General features: G+C 47.2%; 1 protein-coding gene across 3 annotated transcripts in view; it reads left to right on the top strand.

Annotated features, from left to right (window-relative positions):
- Nucleotides 1–23,115, top strand: part of BRD1 (bromodomain containing 1) — a 552,010-nt gene that overhangs the window by 138,563 nt on the left and 390,332 nt on the right. For all 3 annotated transcript variants that reach the window (XM_078679620.1, XM_078679637.1, XM_078679628.1), the window contains exons 6-7: nt 3,163–3,475; nt 21,935–22,192. In XM_078679620.1, the coding sequence (XP_078535746.1) occupies nt 3,163–3,475; nt 21,935–22,192 (571 nt within the window). The remainder of the gene's footprint in view (nt 1–3,162; nt 3,476–21,934; nt 22,193–23,115) is intronic.

The following is a 23,115-nucleotide window of genomic DNA, read 5'->3' on the forward strand; positions in this document are numbered from 1 at the left end:
TCCCCCTCTCTCCCCCTCTCTCCCCCTCTCTCCCCCTCTCTCCCCCTCTCTCCCCCTCTCCCTCTCTCCCTCTCTCCCTCTCTCCCTCTCTCCCTCTCTCCCTCTCTCCCTCTCTCCCTCTCTCCCTCTCTCCCTCTCTCCCTCTCTCCCTCCCCCCCTCTCTCCCCCTCTCTCCCCCTCTCTCCCCCTCTCTCCCCCTCTCTCTCCCCCTCTCTCTCCCCCTCTCTCTCCCCCTCTCTCTCCCTCTCTCTCTCCCTCTCTCTCCCCCTCTCTCCCCCTCTCTCTCCCCCTCTCTCCCTCTCTCCATCTGCCCTAAGCCTAACACCAGGAGCTTGGCTCCCACAACCTTGTGGCCTGCTGGTCAGCAGCCACCAACCAAGGCTCCCTATCCCCCTTTGGATAACATTGGGCCTCAGCATTCTGCACCCGGCCACCCTAGTGCCGCTGAGGGTGCAACATGAGTGCATCCTTGACCTTGGGGAACCCTGAGTCTGCCCCCAGAATACCAACTCCCACAACAAAGTACTTACCTGTTAACCGATAACACGATTTTCCTCCATAGGATACCATGACTGTTTTTCTATGAAAAGTTTCTAAGTGTGGAGTTGGAAAACCTAAGAGATCCTTTTAAAATTGTACTAAATAACAAAAACGCTTTTACTCGCCTGTTTACAGGAAATGTTCCAGTGGAGTATCCAGGTATACAATACTGTGTAAGAAAAGTAATCTGCAAAGTAATCTACTGGTCATTTGACCAAAAAGCTTATACATAGTATATGTATTGTAGTTGCAAAGCATTTCATTTTCAGTAACAATACTGTAATTAAAACAACATGCATATACAATTGCAATTCAAACTGTGCTACAACTGCATTACTACTGTAAAGTATGTATTGCTTACCTGTGCCAGGCTTGCTTGGTTCTAGGGAATAAAATAACTAAAAGAATATTTTTTACAAAAACAAATGGTCTGAAGTTCAGTCTTTGAGTGTGTGGATTCATTTGCTGACTGCGTGTGTACAACAAATGCTTAACACTGTCCTCTGATAAAGCCTTACTGCCCGACCACACTTCCACAAATAGAGAGTGCGGTGCTATCTACTTTACCTCTGTCGACCTTTTGGGTTTCACTGGACTCTGTGCACACTATACCTCACTATGGTATAGTATAAACAGACGGCTTCCTACACCCAGGTGTCCTTACGTCCTCGCGCATCGCAAGACTTGAACCCCCCTGTAGTTCAACCCAACTTGCCTTTCGACCAGAGCAGCAGCCTTTTTTCACAGTGACTGATCTCCATATTGTTGGGCTCCTGACGCTGTTTTGCACCATGCTGCACCCTGCCGCTTTTGTGCCGCTGGTGAACTGCTAGTGCACTGCTGGTGATGCCTTGGACCTTGCCCACCTTAGCTCCTGGAGATTGGTCCCCTAAGTCGCTGTACTATACCTCTTTGCACACATTGTTCTTCCTTCCATAGGATAACATTACAGAACACAGAAATTGCATGTGTCCTCTTTTTGAACAGAAAATAATTTATATTTAAAAACTTACATATTTGAATGATTTTTCTTTGATGCCTAAACATATATAAATATATTTGCTATTTTTTAAATCGGTGTGGACCCCCTTGAGTCGTGTCTATCATTTATTGATCATTGTGTGTATTTTCAGACGTCTTGCACTCCTCTATGTCAAGCCTAAGGCTGCTCAACTACACTACTGCCTAACAAGGCACTTTGGGAATGCAGAGCAAGCCACTGTCTACTCATAAGGGAACCCATGGATTCTTTTCATGCTATATCAAATGTTTGCTATATCACATAAAGAACCAGGTTCCAACAGAGTGTGAACACCCTCTTCCCGTGCAGACTTTGTTTCTGACCTCCTGAGAGTAAAGGCCCTCACCCTGGAAGATCAGAAATCTGTCTCGGTGGCAGGCTGGCAGATACCAGTCAGCCAATACACCAGAGGCGGGTAGGTTTTAAGGGGGCACCTCTAAGGTGCCCTCTGTGTGCATGTATTCACAAATCCACCACTGGAATCAGGGTGGCCTCGTGAATATAAGATGTTTTATAGCAAACATCCCAATTTTCAGTGAAGCCATCCTGTAGCTGGAAGAACACCTTTTCACCAGTGTCGAGCACATGTTTTAACTTGCACTGGTAGTAATGGAACTGACGAGCACAGGGGCATATCTGCTCATGAAGGTAGGCCCTCACTTGTAATAATAAGCACCCTGCCCTAGGGCTGGAAACCTTTTATAGGGTTGACTGCCAATTACTAAATGCAGGGTTAGGTGACATGGCACACAGGAATGTGTCATGTCATGTTTTCACTTTTGTCTGCACCAACACACGCAGGCAACAAAGGCAGCCCTGAATGAGTTTGGTGAGGGATCCCTTATGGTGGCACATTTCATGCTGCAGACCTTGTAGGACCCTCTTTAGTAGTTCAGGACCTTAGTACCAGGGGTACCATTTACCAGGGCCTTATAGTGGGGGCTAAAGGTATTGCCAGGTGGGGGAACAATTGTGCAGTTTTGAGGAAAGAGATCTGGCACTGGGAACCTTGTTACCAGGAACCCACTACTCTTCCAGTCAAAATAACATCATGTACCAGCCAAAATGTAGGGGTGACCATGTCAAAAAAGGGGCACTTTCCTACAGTCCGTAATACCTGATGATGATTTCTTTATCCTACTGCAGTAGTCTGCTTCAACAATGCACTTTAAGCCTTGTGAGCTTTACTCAGTGTACTTTATATAAAGTGTTTGCAGAAATCTGTTTATTAAGATTTTATATTACAGACAGTATTATGAGCACAGGCCTCCATCTTTGACAACTCATCACCAATAGGTTTGAAAGTGCATTTAGTTAGTCGGTCACAGTAGTCCCTATTACTAAACGATACACCAGAGGTCCCACAACTATCCTTAGCACCAATGCCTCCCCCAGCCCGACCCGGAGAACCCGGAGAAGAACAACCTATCATCGCAAGTATTCATTCTGAGTTTCACATATCATCTTGCCAAAGACATCAGATTATCTCAACTACAGAATGTTTTTAATAATTTCCACTAGACTTTATTCCTGGTCCATTGATAATTAATGTAACTTTTGTCTTTATTGATGAGATACATGAATTACTGTTGTCTTTTTAGGTTCCAGATTACTTGGATCACATTAAACGCCCCATGGATTTCTCCACTATGAAAAATCGTTTGGAATGCCAGGTATATAGGAACTTTAATGACTTTGAAGAGGATTTCAATCTCATGATAGACAACTGCATGAAATACAATGCCAAAGACACATCATTCTATAGGGCTGCAGTGCGTTTACGAGATCAAGGTGGTATTGTCATCAGGCGTGCAAGAAGAGATGCAGAAGCTATTGGCTATAACAGTGAAACAGGACTACATTTACCAGAGCAGCCAAAGATAGAGCCTCCAAAACCCTTCACATGGGATCAAGGTAAGCAATGTTATCCATTTAGCTATCAGGCAAATAATATTGCATGCTTTTCATATATTGACTTAATGTCTGTTACTTACTAATGGCATCACTATCATTGTAGCCTTATTCTCCTTGTAAGGGTATTGTTTCTAGCTAGACCATTGCCCAGTTAAATCGAGTACAGCTTCCAGATGCGTAAACGTCTTTTTGTGAACAGAATGAAAATATATTGGTCTTGAAGACATGCTTGCTTAATTGTAGTGTATAGTGGTGATCACAACAATGTACTGTGTCTGCAGATCTAAAACGTTTCATAGAATATTGTTGATGGCTTCTATGGTGTGAGAAGTTGGCCTGGTATATGATGTTCACTATTCTAGTGAGCACCTTGCACCAGTCCAAACAACCCTTATGGTGATAGTTGTAAAGTCAACCTTATAGACCAGCTATCCTAGTGGTAGCATGGACAAAAGCAGTCTTAGGCTAAACTCAAGAGGGCATGTAAAGCCAGCTGTTTTACCATATGCAAACCTTTTAATACCAAATGAAAGGCCACCACACAGGTTATATATTTAAAATATATATGCATTTATTTCTAAACAACCCCTTGTACTCTTTAAGAGCACAGAAGCACAAGCGTATAACAAGGAACTTAATATAACATACAATAAGTTGCACAATATGAATAGGCCCTGGTGGCCCGTTAAACCATATACCAAAATAGTGGTATAAGTACCACGTCACGAACAATGGTAAGGCCTAGGGCCTTGGGAATCGCTGGGGCTACACTGGACTAACAGTAGTTAGGGAGCAGGAGGCCCACGGGATGTGGGTGCAGTGTCTAAATGCACACGCGTGCACCTATAGAAGTCAATGGGTGCTTAAAGTTAGAAAGTTATAGAGTTAGGAGTTTCGTTGTGGAGTTCTATGGAGCCTTGGAGAAAAGATGCTGCAGGCGACCAGGAGAGAAGAGTCCAGTTGGATCCAAGGGTGGATCGAAGATGAAGAGTACCTGAAAGCAGAGGGGACAGAGTCTGGGTCACTAGCCAGTGACCAGGAAGGAACCAGGCGATGTCGGGATGCGATCAGGCGCTGTCGTGAAGCTTCTCTCCGCTGCCACGTGGACCAGGAGGTGTCGACGATGACCAGGAGCTGGGCACGGACTGTCCCACGAAGGCTCTAGTTGATGGCGGTGTTGGTTCTCGATTCAGAATCAACAGGCCTTGGCAAATGCAACCCACGCAGGAATCGAAGATGGCTTCTGGATCAGACCAGCAAGGTCTGATGGGCTGCTCCTTTTCAGGGTAGCAAGGGCCAGTCTGGAGCAACCAGACCAGTGTTGGAAATTCAAAGTTTCGTCATCGCAGGGACCACTAGCCGACGGGCAAGTGACCGGACAGACTCGTCGAGCAGGAAAATGCAAAAGGGCCCCACGCAGCACTCGGTGAGTGTGGAGAAGTGATCTTCGGTGCAGTTGGTGCTCGGGGCTGGGGCTTCTCAATCCCCAATGCACAACTTCGAGGGTGCCTCAGAAGTTGAACGGAAAGCAATTCGCTGGCTTTCCAAGATGGCTGGTCCCACGTCTCGCGTCGCCTCCACGGGTCTCAGCTTTGCTGTGGCTGTGGATTGGGTCAAAGGAAGTCTGGAAGTCCAGGTCTTGTCAGGCTCTGTGTTAAAGCTCCGGCGGGAGCAACGACAAAGCAAACCGTTGAGCGCTTGATGGTGCCTGCTTGCACAGGGTGGTCACTCCTTGACCACAAGGGAGATTCTTCAGTCTTCTACGTCGAGTAGGATGTCGAAGGGTCCAGAGTTTCGTATCAGAGTTTCAGTCAGGATTATCTAAAGTCTACGGACACAGCTCCTACCTTTATTGCAAATCTAGGGGCTGGATTACCTGCTAGGTCCCTCCTATGGGTGGGACCCAGGAAGGGGGTGGTTACACCCCTTTCCCTTTGTCCAGTTCCGCGCCAGAGCTGGAGCTGGAGTGCCCCAGCACCGGTTTGAACTGGACTATGCATGGGACACCTTGTGTGCCCCAGGCAGTGTCTCATTTCATTCAGCCCTCCCTGCCCCAATCCACTATCTCATGTCTGGGGTGGTGCTAGCACCTCCCTGTGACAGGAAACCTATTGTCCAAGCCTCCCTCGCTGGAAGGACTCCCAGCAGCAGGAGGTCAGACTTGTGTCTGTGGCAGCAGCATCCATTTTTGATGCTGAGGCTCTGGTTAACTTTAACCGGGATTAATGGAAGTAACTTGTCTTTTCCCTCTAGAAGGGTGGAATGCTACCCCCGTAGCCAGAACTGGCGAGGGGGTAGTATTCCAAAGCGTATGACACCTTACACGACATGTTTTGATAAAGCCAAACCAAAGTTAGTAATAACCGCGAGGATTATAATGCACTTAAGGGTATATGGTATGGCAATAGCCTGGAACAGCTATAAGGACATGGTTCCGAAAGCTGCAGACAGGCTCAGCTCATGCTAGAGCACCATCTCACATAAAACCAAGCACTCTGCCTTCAGGATTGTTAAGGCCTGCCTTAGGAGTGACTTATATGTGCATATGTGTCCAGATTTAAGGTTAGACATAGGAATACTATATCTAAGGAAGGGGTGATTACACGACCTTGCCCCAGCTGAGTGATCAGCCAGTTGTGTCAGTTTGGATGGCCAGCCAGGGGTGGCAAAAGATATGCTGCAGCCCCTGGTAGGCCTTGGATTCACCTATGCCCTGGGTACCTATAGTACACTATACAGGGGCGCATAAGGTGACCCAATATCCAATTAGTTATGTACCTAAGGTACATGGAGTCCATTTCATAGAGAGAGCAGATAGCCTGGGGCCCTGATTAGCAGGATCCCAGGCCAACTAAGTCGAAAACCAGCTAAACACAAGGCAAAAAATCTGGGGTAACCATAGTCAGGTATCCACCTTCCTACATATGGCACTTGTAATGATCGCTCCAAATTAAAAGAAAACGTTTTGTCGTGTTCAACTGTTTTAATTTTGTTTTATTGAATGTCACCTTATCAGCTATCTTGATAAGTGTTTAGTTTGTGTGATGAACTGCTTGCCTGGAAATATGACTAATCAGCTGTGGAGATTTTCTTTAAGTAGTATATATGTTTGTTGATAGTTTGAACTAGGTGTTGAACCTCTTTATAACAAGGTAAAAAGTCATTTATTCAACATAATCACTCTAGCGGCTCTTAACTGATTTACTGAAAGAGCCTATTGATGTGACTGATAATTTCTTTTTGTAACGTTTGTATCTGTACTCACTCCTGCCAAATATGAATTTTGAAGCCTTCTGTTTCTTCACATCTCCAAAATAGACCTGTGGTGTCAAAGTAGTACTGTTTTAATGTTTTGATGTGAAATGCCAGCGCATCACGAACTTGTATTTTTGGCCCCCTTTGTTGTAAAATGTAGAAAATACTGCTCTACGTGGCATGTGTGACTGTAGATATACATGCTCTGCGTACTCCTACCATCTAGTGTTGGGCTCGGACGTGTGCATCTTGTTGAAAGAAGTCCTCCTATGACTGGTAATGTGCATTGGCTCCATTGTTAGATTGTTCTCTTTCCACCATTGGGTTAGAATGCGTTATCGACCTAGCTCTGGGTCGACGTCTTGTGGCAATTGTGTTTGGCATTGTTCAGTGTATCCCCTCCTGATGGTGTGAAAAGACTTAATTTGTATCTTGTGGAGCCTTCTGCCTTGTCTTTGTTTCTTTTCGTCGACAATGCCCACACAGTGATCAGGGCCGGACTGGCCGTTGCGGGCGCCGGGCAATCCCCCGGTGCTCCGCAAGGGTGGGGGCCGGTTTTGGGCCTCAGGGGGGCGTTTTTGTTACAGGGCCATTTTGCAGCTTAGCTGCAAAATCGGCCCGTAACAAAATCGGCCGAAAACCGGCCCCGGCAAAGAGCCCAACCTCCACCTAGGGGGGCGGGGGGGCGGCCGAGCACTTTGCCAGGGCCGGTTTTGGTTCCCAGACCGGCCCTGACAGTGATGGGAAGGACTCTGTTGCAGTACTGCCCTCCGTGTCATTCCAAGTATCCTTGGCCTCTTTTGACACAGAGCCTAGGAATGACCTGTGGCATGACTACACTGTCTATTCCATGGGAGACGGAAACAGATCCGGACCTATATCTGGCCAAACTTTCCCTATCAGATGACACCACTTTTTACCATGAAGTGAGGTATAGGGCCACCACTGTTCACCTTTCCAGGACACAACAGGCAACAGGGTTGGCATGCTGTTTGCCACACATTCGAAATTGCAAATTTGATTGGATTGCTCTCTCGATATGATAGAGCCCAGTGGGATGAGATAGGGGAACTACTCCAGCACCTACCAAACAGACAATGAGGTCAAAAACTAGTCTCAGATGGGAAAATCCTACCCAACACCACTATCCACTGCTCCCTTGCAGCTGCCGATACTACAACCAGTGGTATTAACTACAGTGACCTAATTCAGCGCCATGATTGGCTTCATGTATCTAGCTTTAAGCCAGTGATCAACAGCATCTGTTAAACCTGCTGTTTGATGGTGAAAATCTCTTCAGCTACAGGCAAGAAGGATACTTACACAGCCAAGAGGCCATGGGTGCTCTTCAAACATCCCCCTCCCCCCCCCAACCTCCCAGGCGCCTTTTGCAAGCCCCAGTAAAGAGGAGGGACAAACCCACTTTTGCTGACCCACCTTCCACTTTTCAGTGCCAGCAACAGCACTCCAAGCTATGTTACTCTATGGGAGGTTACAGCACAACAATACCATGGTCAGAGGCAAAGGAGATGTGGCCAAAGGGACGGCCCCTGCAAAGCAGTGACTTTCATACCTGCATCCCCACCCCGATCACGCAAAACTTGTCCGGGGAACGTTACAGGGGTTTTTCCCCTGTGGGAAGAAATCATTTCAGACCAGTATGTAGTACGCTGGCTCTGTATATGGTGTGCCTACTAGGTGGTCATACCGTGCACAGAGTCCAGCTGTTCCCCAAAAGTGTACAGGGCTCAATGTAAAACCCAAAGTGATCTATTAGTGGTAGTGTAGGCGAGCAGCCTTAGGCCTAACACAGAGGAGTGGAAGAGATTTATTGCACAGTATTGACCAATAATGGACACACGACTCAAAAAAGAGATCTACTCCAACTTTAGAAAAATATACTTTCTCTTCCAGGGGATCCTCATCAAAGTCATAAGCATTAGAATAGAGTAGCGAGCATTAGAATATTCCCGCCCATGCGCGGGACCCCGGAAACAATATATTATATGTGCCCCACATATATTATAGACATATATATAAATATATATATATATATAAAAATAAGCAATTGCAGCCAAATAAACAATAGAGCTGTAATATGCAGTGAAGAATTTCCACCATACAGTGAATTCTGTATTAGAAACATGAGAAACAACACCAATGCTTGTTTAGAAACTGTTTTAATGCTCAGAAAACAGTAGAAATTCTCATAACACACTGTAAGCATATACAGCTCCCAGGCTGCATTGCAAAATCCCAGTCTAAAAAGACTGAAAAGCTAACCTGTAGCTGAATGCACTAAAACTGACGCTGTGCCTTTAAGGCACCTCTGCCCCTAGCTTCCCATCATGCCTCAGGGGTTACAGTTAGGTCAGTTGTTCTTTCCGGCTCCTTCAGGAAGGACCCTGGATACTCAGCTCCACACTTTTCTGCCTTTTCCAGTCAGAAAATCTTCAAAAGAACAATTTTTTGATTTACTTTGACTTTTCACATCATAGTCAAGTAAATAACTGCTTAGCAGTCAATTTTTTGTGAGGTTTTCCTTTCAGGATGCCATCATTATTTGATGATTGTCCTTCTTGTGGCCACAAGAAGGCAAAAACGGACTCTCATGAGGTCTGTATTTTATGCTTGCCAGAGGATCATGATCCTAAAGGCTGTTCTCATTGTAAAAAGCTGTCTGACAGAACACTTCAAGACAGAGAGAGGAACAGGCTCTATGGTCTGGCCCAGAGATCCATGAGAGGAAAATCTGCAGAGAGGAAGAGTTCAAAGAGACCCAGAACTCCCTCCAAAGGCAAGTCAGAGCGTCCATCAACCTCAGCACCGGGCTCGGCGCTGAAAAAACGACATCTGATGGACGGTTCGAGAGAAAAAGCTCCGTCGACGTCGAGATCGGCGTCGATGAAGAAATCGTCGTCGAAGAGATGTTCGCCGTCGTCGAAGAAAGCTCCGCCGTCGTCAACTAGGCGACGATCGGCGTCGAGAGAAGCCACGAGATCGCCGTCGACGAGAGGTTCGGCGTCAAGACATAAGTCAACTCCGCCGCCGTCAACCAGGCGACGGTCGGCGTCGAGAGACAGATCACACTCGCCGTCGTCTCGACGTCGACAGGCTTCGAAGAGTGTAACACCTCCGTCGACGTCTCCACGGAGGCGCTCGGCGTCGAGGAGCAAGAGCCCCCTCGGACGATCGACGTCGAGGAAGGGATCATCTAAGGCACGTCGGCGCTCGTCGTCGAGGATGTCCGATCCTCCGCCGTCGCCACATACCAGGTCGATGACATCTCCGTCGCCGACAGATCAACGTCGGCCGACGTCGAGAGCTCCGTCGACGGCAGGACTAGACCGTTCGACGTCGAGACCTCCGTCGACGGCAGGACTAGACCGTTTGACGTCGAGACCTCCGTCGACGGCAGGACAACGCCGTTCGACGTCGAGACCTCCGTCGACGGCAGGACAACGCCGTTCGACGTCGAGGGATATGACTCCGCCGTCGGCGCATCATCACCGATCGACGTCGAGGGACCACAGATCATCGTCGAAGCATTCAACGCCGAAAGTTATCGCCCCGTCGACGCCGCAGAGGCGGTCGACGTCGAGGGAAAGGCTTTTGAGACGTCCTCCAACACCGGTGAGACGGAGATCGCCTTCAGTGCCTTCGACAATCCTAGTGACACAATCTGCTTCACTCCATTCCTCCTCAAGTGCCTCGGGGTCAACGGGGTCATCTTCTAGGAGTAGGAGTCCGGTTCAGAAGAATCCCCAGCGGGGTTACACTTCACATATAAGACTCTCTCCAAGATGGTATGCTCCGTTGAGTAATTGGAAGGATTCTAAGGCACCAGAGAGACTTCAAAGGTACCTGAGTCCAATCCACGGGTCTCCTCTTCAGCAACCAGAAGAGGCAGAGCGATCACGCTCACGAGAGATAAGAGCGGACAGGTCGCATGCCCCTAGGGTCTCCCGATCGCCAAGGAGGGAGCAACCCAAATCTCGAACACCTAGAAAGGAGGTACGAACTGAGAGATCGAGATCTCCAGTACATCAGAGGGTATCACGTTCTCCTCGAAGGGAGGAACGACCTAGGAGATCACCGGTGAGGAAGGAGCGTTTTCACCACAGGAGTAGAAGAACTCCTTCATCCTCCCCTCCATCTTCGCCTAGATCTTCGAAAGGGGACTACTCTCCGACGCTGGCAGACAGTCCTCGCTCAAGAGCTTCCCCTCTGGACGACGTCAACACGTATCTGGACGTTTTGCAAAGGGGTGCTCACAAGCTGAATATAGAAATGACCACTCCAGAGGTGTCCACTACTGTGATTTTTGAGACTCTTCATCACAAATCATATGCAAGGCCGTTGCTCCCATTAGTCCCAGGAATAATGGACCCAATCAAAGAGGTTTTCCTCACGCCAGCAACGATCAGAGCAGTACCGGCACGTATCCAAAAAAAATATAGGCCGGCTGACTCAGATCCTATCTTTGTTAAAGGTGAGCCTGCAGCGGACTCAGTTATTGTAGCCTCAGCTAGGAAGAATCACACGGTCGCTCCCTCTTCGTCAGTTCCTCCTGACAAAGACAGCAAGACGCAAGATTCTTGGGGACGCAAGGTATGCAGCACAGCAGCTTCATCCCTAAAAGTCTCTAGTGCATCAGCCCTTCTGGGAAGGTACGATAGAGCCCTATGGGACTCCATGGAACGATTCAAAGAGAAATTGCCCAAGGAGGACCAGAAGGACTTTGAGGAGACCGTGACGGAGGGCTGTTTGGTGGCAAACCAAATGATTAGTTCATCAGCAGATAACGCCCTTCTAGCTGGACATAACTACTCACATGGGATATGTGCGAGGAGATCCTCTTGGCTACGTTTAACTGGGCTCAAGCCAGATGCCCAACAGCGCATCCTCAATCTGCCTTTTTCCGGATCTTCACTCTTCGGGGAGCATGCCGATCAGGAAATGGCCCGGATGAAGACCGAGTTAGACACAGTAAAGGCAGTAGGTCTGGAGAAACAGAAAGCACCGTTCAAACGACGCTTCAAGACCAACAAGAACCGGGGAGGCCAACAGAGGGTTCAAACCCCTCAATGGTCTCAAAACAAGCCGCAAGGAAAGCCGCAATACAGAGGAGGAAGGTCAAGCAGAGGTAGAGGCGGACATAATCAGTCCTCTACCACACCTAGAGGAGGCAAGGCCTGAGCAGTGGCTTCCTCTGTCACCGTTACCCACTCCAGTGGGAGGAAGTGCTGCACATCATCTGGCAGAGTGGGTCAGCATCACGAAAGATCGGTGGGTGCTGAATATACTGCGCAATGGATATGCGCTACGTTTCAGGAAGAAACCACAACCGGCTCCTCCAAAAAAGTCTCGCTCGTACCAACTAGAGCTCCTCAAAAAGGAAGTGAGCGTCCTCTTAAAGAAAAACGCAATCGAAGTGGTACCCCTATCCCAAAGGGGGAAAGGAGTGTACTCAAGATATTTCCTGGTTCCCAAAAAAGACCAAGAAGGCAAATTCAGACCAATTTTGGATCTTCGACTCCTCAACAAAGTGGTGGTCAAAGAGAAGTTTCGCATGTTGGCACTCCACCAAATATGTCCTCATCTACAGATCGGAGATTGGATGTGTTTGGTGGACTTACAAGACGCGTACTTCCACATTCCTATTGCACCAGGTCATCGAAAGTACTTGAGGTTCCTGGTAGGGTCCAAGCATTACCAGTTCAAAGTGCTTCCTTTCGGACTCAAATCCGCACCAAGGGTCTTCACCAAGTGCATGGCAGTGGTAGCGGCGTGTCTACACAAAAAAGGTCTCTTTGTGTATCCATATCTAGACGACTGGCTCCTGAAGAGTCCATCTCCTCGACAAGCCACCAAAGACTGTCACCTGTGTCTCCATCAGCTACACAGGCTCGGCCTCCATGTAAACTCAGAAAAGTCGATCCTGCAGCCCACACAAACTATCCACTATCTGGGAGCAGTTCTAGACACAAAGTTAGGAAGAGCGTTTCCTTCGCAAGAGAGACTTTCTTCCATGGGACGAAAATGCAAAAAGTTACTTCAGATTCCTCGTCCAAAGGTGCGAGACGTAGCGTCTCTGTTGGGCTCCATGGCGTCCTGCATCTTCCTAATACCGAACGCCAGGTTGAGGATGCGGCCTCTACAAGAGTCGGTGGAGGATCAGTGGGACCAAGCGACTGGAGATTGGGAGGATCGAATCATCCTGTCTCAAGCAGCGCTGACCTCAATACAGTGGTGGACTCGCCCTCGGAATGTCCTGCAGGGAGTCCCTTTTCAGCAACCTCTTCCTTCGCTGTCTGTGGTGACGGACGCATCTCTAGAAGGCTGGGGTGCTCACATGGGTCATCTTCAGATTCAGGGTCGCTGGTCGACCAACCTTCAGACATACCACATCAACATGCTGGAGCTTCGAGCAGTTCATCTGGCGCTCAAAGCGTTCTTTCCAGCAATAACAACGGACAAAGTCCTGGTTCAGACGGACAACACTACAACTATGTTCTATCTGAACAAGCAGGGAGGAACTCGATCTCGCCCTCTGTCTCTGGAAGCCCAGGCAATCTGGCACTGGCTTCTGGCTCGGGGACTGTCGGTGGTGGCAGTGCACCTTCCAGGCGAGCTAAACACAAAAGCAGACGCACTCAGCAGGCACTTCGAAGATCAGCCAGACTGGGTGCTAAACGACGAAGTGGTCGAAGAACTCTTCCGTTGCTGGGGTCGTCCAGACATAGACTTATTTGCGGACGACGAAAACGCCAAATGCCACGCCTTCGCGTCCAGGTTCCACCGGCCAGGGACGCAAGGGAACGCTCTCCTGCTGGAGTGGACAGGGATGTTCGCTTATGCTTTTCCCCCTCTGGCACTGATTCCGAAAGTGGTGGCCAAGCTCATCAGATCGAGCATGGACATGATCCTAATTGCTCCGGATTGGCCGCGACAATGGTGGTATCCAGACCTGTTACATCTGTCGCTGTGTCCACACAGACGGCTGCCGTGCAGGCCAGACCTGCTGAGCAAAATGGACGGGAGGATCCTGCATCCCAACCTCCAGTCGCTGAACCTGACTGCATGGCTCCTGAGGTCTTGCAATATGGACACTTAAATCTGCCTCCGGAATGTATGAATATTTTAAGAGAGGCAAAGAGACCTTCCACAAGGACGTCTTATGCGTTCAAGTGGAAAAGATTTTTCATTTGGTGTAAGGACCATGGCTTTGATCCCACCAAAGGGCAAGAAGAGGTAGTCCTACCATACCTCCTATACTTAGCGACATCAGGGTTGAAATACGCTTCTATTAGGGTTCATCTATCTGCCATAGTAGCGTACAGAAAATCACCTACACAAACATCGTTTTTTCAGGTCCCGGTGGTGAAGGATTTCCTTCAGGGATTAAAGAAGGTCTATCCCCCTGTGAGAAATCCTTCTCCTCCCTGGGAGTTGAACCTGGTTCTCTCCAGACTGATGTCTACACCGTTTGAGCCTATACACAAGGCCTCCTTGCAGCATCTCACTTGGAAGGCGGCCTTCTTGGTGGCAATAACCTCTGCGCGCAGGGTTAGCGAGATTCAAGCACTCTGCACCAAGGAACCTTACACTGTGTTTCACCACAACAGAGTAGTAATGAGGGCTCACCCTTCTTTTCTTCCAAAAGTGGTATCGGATTTTCATATAAATCAAACGATTACCCTTCCTTCGTTCTTTCCTAACCCATCGACCCCAGCTGAGAGGTCGTTGCACTCGTTAGATCTTAAACGGGTGCTAAAGTTTTACCTAGAAAGAACGAAGGACACCAGAAAGACAGAACAACTCTTTGTCAATTATGATGCAATGAGGTCCGGGTTTGCAGCAGCCAAAAGATCCATCTCCAGATGGATTGTCTCTTGTATCAAACTAGCATACCAGCTGGCTGGCAAACCTTTGTTGCAATCACCCAAAGCTCATTCCACTAGAGGGAAAGCAGCCACAATAGCTTTTTTGCATGACATTCCTATGTCAGAAATATGCAAGGCTGCGACATGGAAATCAGTCCATACCTTTACAAGGCATTATTGCCTAGAGTCTGATTCCAGAGCGGATTCTCAAGTAGGGCAAGCCTCCTTGAGAAACCTATTTGGGTAGAATAAGGCCTATTTTTGGGCCTACGGATATAAATGTTATCTGTTGATTCCTTTGCCCGCAGGGATGAGGTGAGGCTCGCTACTCTATTCTAATGCTTATGACTATTGATGAGGATCCCCTGGAAGAGAAGGACTAGTTACTTACCTGTAATCCTAGTTCTCTTCCAGGGGTATCCTCATGAAAGTCATAAGCACCCCTCCCGCCTCCCCGGGCAAAGGACTTTGTTTATTAAATAGGAGATGTTTTTTAACCTGTTATTACCATGGTTTGGTTGTCAGTCTCCGAAAAGAACAACTGACCTAACTGTAACCCCTGAGGCATGATGGGAAGCTAGGGGCGGAGGTGCCTTAAAGGCACAGCGTCAGTTTTAGTGCATTCAGCTACAGGTTAGCTTTTCAGTCTTTTTAGACTGGGATTTTGCAATGCAGCCTGGGAGCTGTATATGCTTACAGTGTGTTATGAGAATTTCTACTGTTTTCTGAGCATTAAAACCGTTTCTAAACAAGCATTGGTGTTGTTTCTCATGTTTCTAATACAGAATTCACTGTATGGTGGAAATTCTTCACTGCATATTACAGCTCTATTGTTTATTTGGCTGCAATTGCTTATTTTTATATATATATATATTTATATATATGTCTATAATATATGTGGGGCACATATAATATATTGTTTCCGGGGTCCCGCGCATGGGCGGGAATATTCTAATGCTCGCTACTCTATTCTAATGCTTATGACTTTGATGAGGATACCCCTGGAAGAGAACTAGGATTACAGGTAAGTAACTAATCCTTATTTTTTATTTTAAGATCAAGATCTTCGCAATAAGGTAAGTATATTTTTAAATAAAAATACTTTCCACTTTCAAAAGCAGTTTCAATGGTATCCTATGGGGAAAACAATAATGATGTTTAACTGGTAAGTACCCCTCTTAAAAGTCCAGTCTTTGGGCGGAAAGGTCAGCAAGGGTCAGGTTGGTACCAAAACTGCACCACCAGCATCACAGGGGCGGCTGGGTGCAGAGGTCAAAGTTGGAGTTGGCCCATTGCTTTTCAGTGGAGACTGGGGTGCCTGGAGCCACACTGCTTGCAGGTAAGTGGATCTGTTGCAGAGGCCAAGCTTTGGGGGTTAGCACAAGCACAGGGTAGGGGCACAAAGCAGCACCAAACATACACCACCAGCGACACAGTGGCAGTCGGGTGCAGGGTGCAACATCAGCACTGGGCACCCAAATGTTTTTAAATGGAGTTTCTTCTTTTGACAGACAGGCTGCAGTCGTCACACCAGAGATTGCAAGGGGGAGACCAACGCAGCAGAGGTAGAGATATAGGGGGTCGCGGGGGCACCGTCTGTTCAGCTCACCCAGGCATCGGAAATTTCTTATTGTAGCCGGTCGCAGTCAGGGGGATTCCCTGGATTCAGATGGCAGGCATCGTCCTGGAGGTCCGGAGCAGTCAGCCAATGCTGGACTTGATGTCCTGATCGCTGGGGAGACTTCACTTAGGGGTGGTAAGGCCTGCTAGAGGAGTGACTTACCTATAATTTAGGCAGTGCTAGCTCGCATGGCACACAACCTTTATGCCATGTCGACTTGGTCACCTAACAGAGGCATGCCAGCAGGGGCAGTGGGATGGTCCTAGTGAGGAGGTCCCAGGGGACCCTCTTCAGCTCGACACAGACAAAACAAAACAAATCTGTTTTGAAAACCGCCCTCACTCACACACATAAGTGTGTGACATGCTTCATCATCGGGTCTGCTTACAAAACGCCCTGGCGTAGCCACGCTCAGGGCGGAGCATAGGGGAGGAGGAAAAAAATGTTTTACAATGACGAGACACAACATAAATATAACAAACACAGTGATAATTCAGTGGATATCACCCAGTGACTGTGAATAGTGATAGAAAAGGATGCAGTGGATACCAACAGAACCTTTATTGATAGGCGCCACATCCAGGATTAAAAGAAATATGGATGGGTCGTGTTAAGAGAGGAATTATGTTCTCAAAACACCCCTCCTGGTACTGCTTGTGTCAACATGTTTTGACCGACTTACTGTGCCACAAAGGTCACCCCGGTCTTCTTCAGGACGTCTATCTCTCCCAGTCCTGATCTCAGCCCAACTGCATTTCGGTCAATAAGGTATAAAGATTTCTCTAGATTAAAATTTGATCATTACGTGTGGAGGAAAATCCCAACAACACGGGAAGCAACATACTGAAAGAAAGCACAATAAATCAAGAGCTTACATGTATAAGCTAATTTCATGGACCCCAATCAAGGTCCCCAATTAAATTGTGTTTGCAATATCCCCCTTACAAAATCAATGTCTGCGGTGTATAGCCACTTAGTTCATTTTGTGGACAAATACATCCCAAGTGTTAAACAAAAAGTACTGCTGCATACATTATCCACCACACCCTCCTGTATATGCACACCTATCTGAGGTGCATCATGTTCCAGCAGGCATGTGTATCAACTTCATTTTGACAGCCAAATAACCATACTCCTCCTGGCGTACTCACCGAGTTTATTGGTAGTTAAAACTCGAAATGGCGCCCGGAAGGAAGATCTCCAAAGAACATAACCTGTGTTCAAATCAAAAAAAGCAAATTAGGAACAAAAAACATAGTCACGAGGTTACTCTCTATTGAATTAATATAAAGCCTCCAAATTATACCATCGTGACATTGGCACTCCGAGTAGTCTATGTTAACCTTAGCCCACAAACGGTATGATTTAAACAAGCATTGGAAATGCAGTAGGTCTCGGATTTATTTGAGTTAGAGCTAATGGCATTGTAAATGGCAATGTCTTTTAGCCATGTGTTATGGGGTGTATGCATGTGGTGTGTAGTGGAATTATGTGGTTTGGATTGGAATTGTTCACCCTGCACACTCGCACACTGTTCACCCTGCACACTCACACACTGTTCACCCTGCACACTCACACACTTCACCCTGCACACTCACACACTTCACCCTGCACACTCACACACTGTTCACCCTGCATACTCACACACTGTTCACCCTGCATACTCACACACTGTTCTCCCTGCACACACACACTGTTCTCCCTGCACACACACACTGTTCACCCTGCACACACACTGTTCACCCTGCACACACACACTGTTCACCCTGCACACAACACTGTCCACCCTGCACACACACACACTGCTCACCCTACACACACACACACACTCACTGCTCACCCTACACGCGCTCACACTGCTCACCCTGCACTCACACACTGCTCACCCTACACACTCACACACTGCTCACCCTACACACTCACACACTGCTCACCCTACACACTCACACACTGCTCACCCTACACACTCACACACTGCTCACCCTACACGCTCACACACTGCTCACCCTACACGCTCACACAATGTTCACCCTGCACGCTCACACACTGTTAACCCTGCATACTCACACACTGTTAACCCTGAATACTCACACACCGCTCACCCTGCACGCTCACACACTGCTCACCCTACACACTCACACACTGCTCACCCTACACACTCACACACTGTTTTTTGGCTGTCCTGCCGACCCGAGATGGAAGCTCTGGTGGCCTTCGGCCATGTTTCCCCCCTGCCAGCGATTCTGTTACAGCTAAGAATCTGGGCATGTTGGTCGATAACACCCTTTCCTTCAAAGCCCAGGTTGCTGGCCTGACGGGGAAGTGCTTCGCCATCTTAAGGATGTTGAGAAAGTTTCTGCCGTACCTATCTTTGGAACACAAGAAGATAACGGTGCAGGCCCTGATAGGTTCTCGCCTAGACTATGCCAACATCCTTTACTTGGGTCTTCCTGATTATCTGCTGACCCGCCTGCAGATAGTCCAAAACTCGGCAGCCAGGGCAATCTTTGGTCTTACCAGAAGAGCCAGGGCTAGCAACCTCCTTGCTACTCTGCACTGGCTGCCGATTCGCAAGCGCATTTCCTTTAAGACCTTAACTACAGCTTTTAAGGCGCTTCACAATCTCGGCGCTGGCTATTTGCAGAGAAGGGTCAATTTCTATCTTCCATCTAGACCCTTGAGGTCGGCTGTCCAGGCCTATGCCATCGTGCCGGCAGTGAGACGTGTTCGCTGTGGAGGTCGCTCCTTCAGTTATCTTGCCCCCCCGTCTTTGGAACACTCTGCCCCTGATGTTGCGAACGTGCCCCAATTTGTCTCCCTTTAGAAAGGGACTTAAAACCTATCTCTTTGTTCTGTAAGTTGTTCCTGTAGATTTCTAGTGCCGTTTTGGCTGTGTTGTTAGTTGCTGGTATTTGTGGTGAGGATCTATAGCGCCGGGACCCCCAGTAACTTAACATAACATAACATAACTGCTCACCCTACCTAATGCGAAAAGTCCTAGCTCTGGCCTTTGGCCTGTGTTGTAATCGTGCAGTAGGTTGTGAGTAGTTGCGCTTGATTAGTTGAGGCGTCCCCTCCTTGCTGCTCCCCTCACAGAGAGCCGGCTGCCTCAATGAAGCTCCCAAGACACGTGTTCAGCTGTTCTTTGTTTTAGCTCCTGTGTGTCAGTGCACCGTGTAAGTGCACAAGCATACCCTGCTCTCTCTGGAACAGTCACTCTGCAGTCGCACTCTGCACTCAACACTCTCAACACTCTGCACTCTGCATGCACTCAACACTCAACACTCTGCCTGCACTCAACACTCTGCATGCACTCAACACTCTGCACTCAACACTCTACATGCACTCTGCACTCTGCATGCACTCTGCACTCTGCATGCACTCAACACTCTGCACTCTCAAAGCCGATAAGTGAAGTAATAGGGTTATCAAACATATCGGATTTATATCTGGTGCGGGTAATGCTTGTAAGCTACAGCGGTTATCTCGGGGAGAAGGGGAATGGCAGCATGGAGGTAAAGAGAACAGGTCACACACTGGTCTCCAGGACTTCCTCGAGGCTTTAACCATGCTCGAAGCTCGCCGTGCAAGCAGCGTAGAGGCAGCATTTCTCGTCCCAAGTATAGTTTGAAAGGCACCTTTAAGAGTGGATTTAGGTTCGTAAAAAAACACACAAAACAGAACACCTTCTAGAGCTTGGCTTTGTAAATTATTGCAGCAGCACTGCCGGTGACTGTATTTTCTCCACTGTGGCTTTTCCCGGAAGGAATACTTTCAAATGCTCGAAGCTCGCCGTGCAAGCAGCGTAGAGGCAGCATTTCTCGTCCCAAGTATGGTTTCCAATGCACCTTTCATAGTGGATTTAGGGTTGTAAAAAAAAAAAAAAAAAAGAAATTCCCGCGAGTGGTGCGTGCGGCGCGGCGCGCCACTGCCAGCATATGTCTTCAATTATCTCTGCCGTCACGTCCGAGATAATTGAAGATATGTGGCCTTCTGGTGTGCGTAACAGACACCAATGGGCCATAGGTGGAGCTACTCGATCGCCTATGGCCTAATGTGTGTTCTCTTTCTAAACCACACGCACTCGAACACCAATGGCAATGCAGATACCGAAAAAAACACACAAAAAAAGCACGAGCAGCCTGGAATTCTTAGGTATGTTTTTCGAAGCCCTTACAAAAGGACTCTGGGCCACGCCCACTGCTGACGCAGTGGGACGATATGCCCGAGCCCTAAAAAGGCTCCCCACACCTTAGAGACGCAAAATTGTAACGTTGCTGGTGTGTCTATAGCTGATGGAACCCCGAGTCTAAGTTGTACATTCCTGAAACCCACTCTGTGAAGACATGAAAAGGAACCGTCCCCTAAAGAAGCTATCGGGTGATAACCGCCACGGGGGTTAATAAGCTTTTCAACACCTCCCAAGTCGCGCCCCTGGTGGAAAATTACAGCTTGGGCAAAGGCTGAACAAAGAAGGCACAGAAGGATGGGCTACCACCTGCAGAATGGGTACACTTTATCAGACTCCCAAGGTCGTCTTGTTCGGTCTCAGCTCTTTCTAATGTGGGAGCACAACTACAACCAAGGATAGGCATGCAAGCGTAGAACAGGCTATTCATTAGTAAATTTAGGTTTCAACCTTGAATACGATAAAAGGAAATAACTGAAGTGCAGCTTTCTGCTGAGGCAAGCAAAAAGGGGCACATAGGCCTGGTTTCGATCACAGAGCAATATGGCAGCTACGTGGCAGAAAATGGCATCACAGATTCTAACTTTAACCCGCACAATGTTCGAAAGGACTGGTCACATGCATATGCAATGGAAGTCCATACAAAATAGCTACATGAATGCGGACTATCGCAGTATAAAGCATAAGGGATGGGTCAATGACATTTAATTCTAACATGTATGGGAAGCGAGAACTAAACTGCAAATGTATGAAAAGTCTTACTTACCTTGTAACGTGAGATCTTAGGGTGTGGTATCTAGGCATACCACCCCAGTACTCAAAGTAATCCAAAAGTAACTATAAAGTAATCTGAAAGTCATTACTGTGTAATTTAAACAGTTTCCAAAGTATATACAAACCTGTAACGATTGCGACTTTAATCACAACTGTATTTCCCTGAACAGTCTTGCATTTGAGAGTATATTTTGGTTACCTGTGCCAGGACCTACTTTGTTCTAAATTAAAACATAAGTATATACCTTTTTTATATTTACCTAATTGGTCTGGATTCTGTCTGTGTGTGTGTGTAATCAGTCCTTGATTGAGTGAATACAATAAATGCTTAATACACACTCTGGATAAGCCTAACTGCTCGCCCACACTACCACAAAGAGAGTTGTTAGTACTTAGTTAATTTAGCCTCGGCTATACCTCTGGGGAATCCCTGGACTCAGTGCACACTATACCTCATTTTGGTATAGTATATACAGAGTCAGCTTCCTACACAACCTTACTAGGAAAATGAAGTTCTACTCAATGTGAGCTACTGCAGTGTTTGACTGGCCTTTTATTTTTGTCTTCAGTCTTGTAAACACCATTTTCAAAACCTGGCATCCTCAGCATACACTAATTTACTTGAGAATCGTTATTTAAACCAAATGCAATTTACAGTCCATTAACTTAAAGTTTCATGTTTATTTTATTTTCACTAGTTTTCTGAAATTCTAATATTCTGTTTGTCCTTATAGTGGATTGGTTGCTTAATCCTGTAAACAGAGAGAGCATGTCATTAGAAGAGCAGTTAAGAGAGATGTTGGAGAAGCTTGACCAAACATGCGCAATGAAACCAAGTGGATCAAGGACTAAACGAATTAAACTTTTAAAGAAAGAAATTGGCAACATTCGTGTAATACTTAGTCAGCAACGTATTCAACCCCCTCAAATAGAATCTGTAATTGGATGTTTTGAAGAGCAAAGTGCAACGTTACAGCAAGAAGCTGAAGAAGGTAAGGCAGAATGTTAAATGTAAATGAATCGTGTGCCCAAGAACTGAAGAGGAGAAAGTTGTGTACTTTGAAACCAAAGGAAATGTTTCTGTAAATGTCTTGATTTTAGGGCTTGTTGGAAAGTTGGCATGGATTGCAAAACTTTTCAATTGATCTAGAAGAAATATCCAGGTTGTACGACCTTTTACTTGCATAAGTTTCTCTGCTCCTTCTTTTAAACTGTAATGATTTGTCTGTCTGGTCTTGATATCTGCATCATGGTGTGGCAATATAGATTTTGTGCATGGTTCCATTGTGTCAGCTGTGTCGCTGTTATTTGGAGTCCATGGGCAGTTAGAAGCTAATGTGCTGTATCCTATGTGGGTAAGGTTGTTTACCACTCGTGTCTGGGGGAAAAAGTAATGCTGTACTCGAATGTAACAGCCATATTTGTCCTTTAGCCTTTAAATCTCTGGTTGGTGGGATCAAGCAGTGAGGGCCCACTCTACAAGTAGGCACCAGCCACCACTGAAAATAGTCAAGCCTATAGCCTTTAAATATGGCTCCTCCAAAACGGCAAGCACGAAACAGGGTTCCCACGCTCAGAAATCCTTGGGACATCCTTGGTGCGTCCAGATGGCTGGTCCTAGCGACCAGTAGGGATTCAAAGTCCTTGTCAGTGTAGCCCTGAGTCCATCTGGAGTCTCTGTTGGCAAACGATGGCCAAATACAGGAAATCTTCCCAATATTGTCGCAAAAAGAGGTTCTAGAGTTGTAGGGTCATGCATCTTAAAACCTGCTAGACTCAATAGACAGACCCTCCAGGATTTCGCGATTTCGTGGTTTGCCGCGAAATCATCACTTTTGTAAAAATGCAGCGATTTTTACAAAAGTGCCAGCGAAATTGGCACTTTTGTAAAAATGCCGCTATTTGAACAAAAGTG

This window comes from Lissotriton helveticus, chromosome 1_1, assembly GCF_964261635.1.
Source record: "Lissotriton helveticus chromosome 1_1, aLisHel1.1, whole genome shotgun sequence".
Lineage (NCBI taxonomy): Eukaryota > Metazoa > Chordata > Amphibia > Caudata > Salamandridae > Lissotriton > Lissotriton helveticus.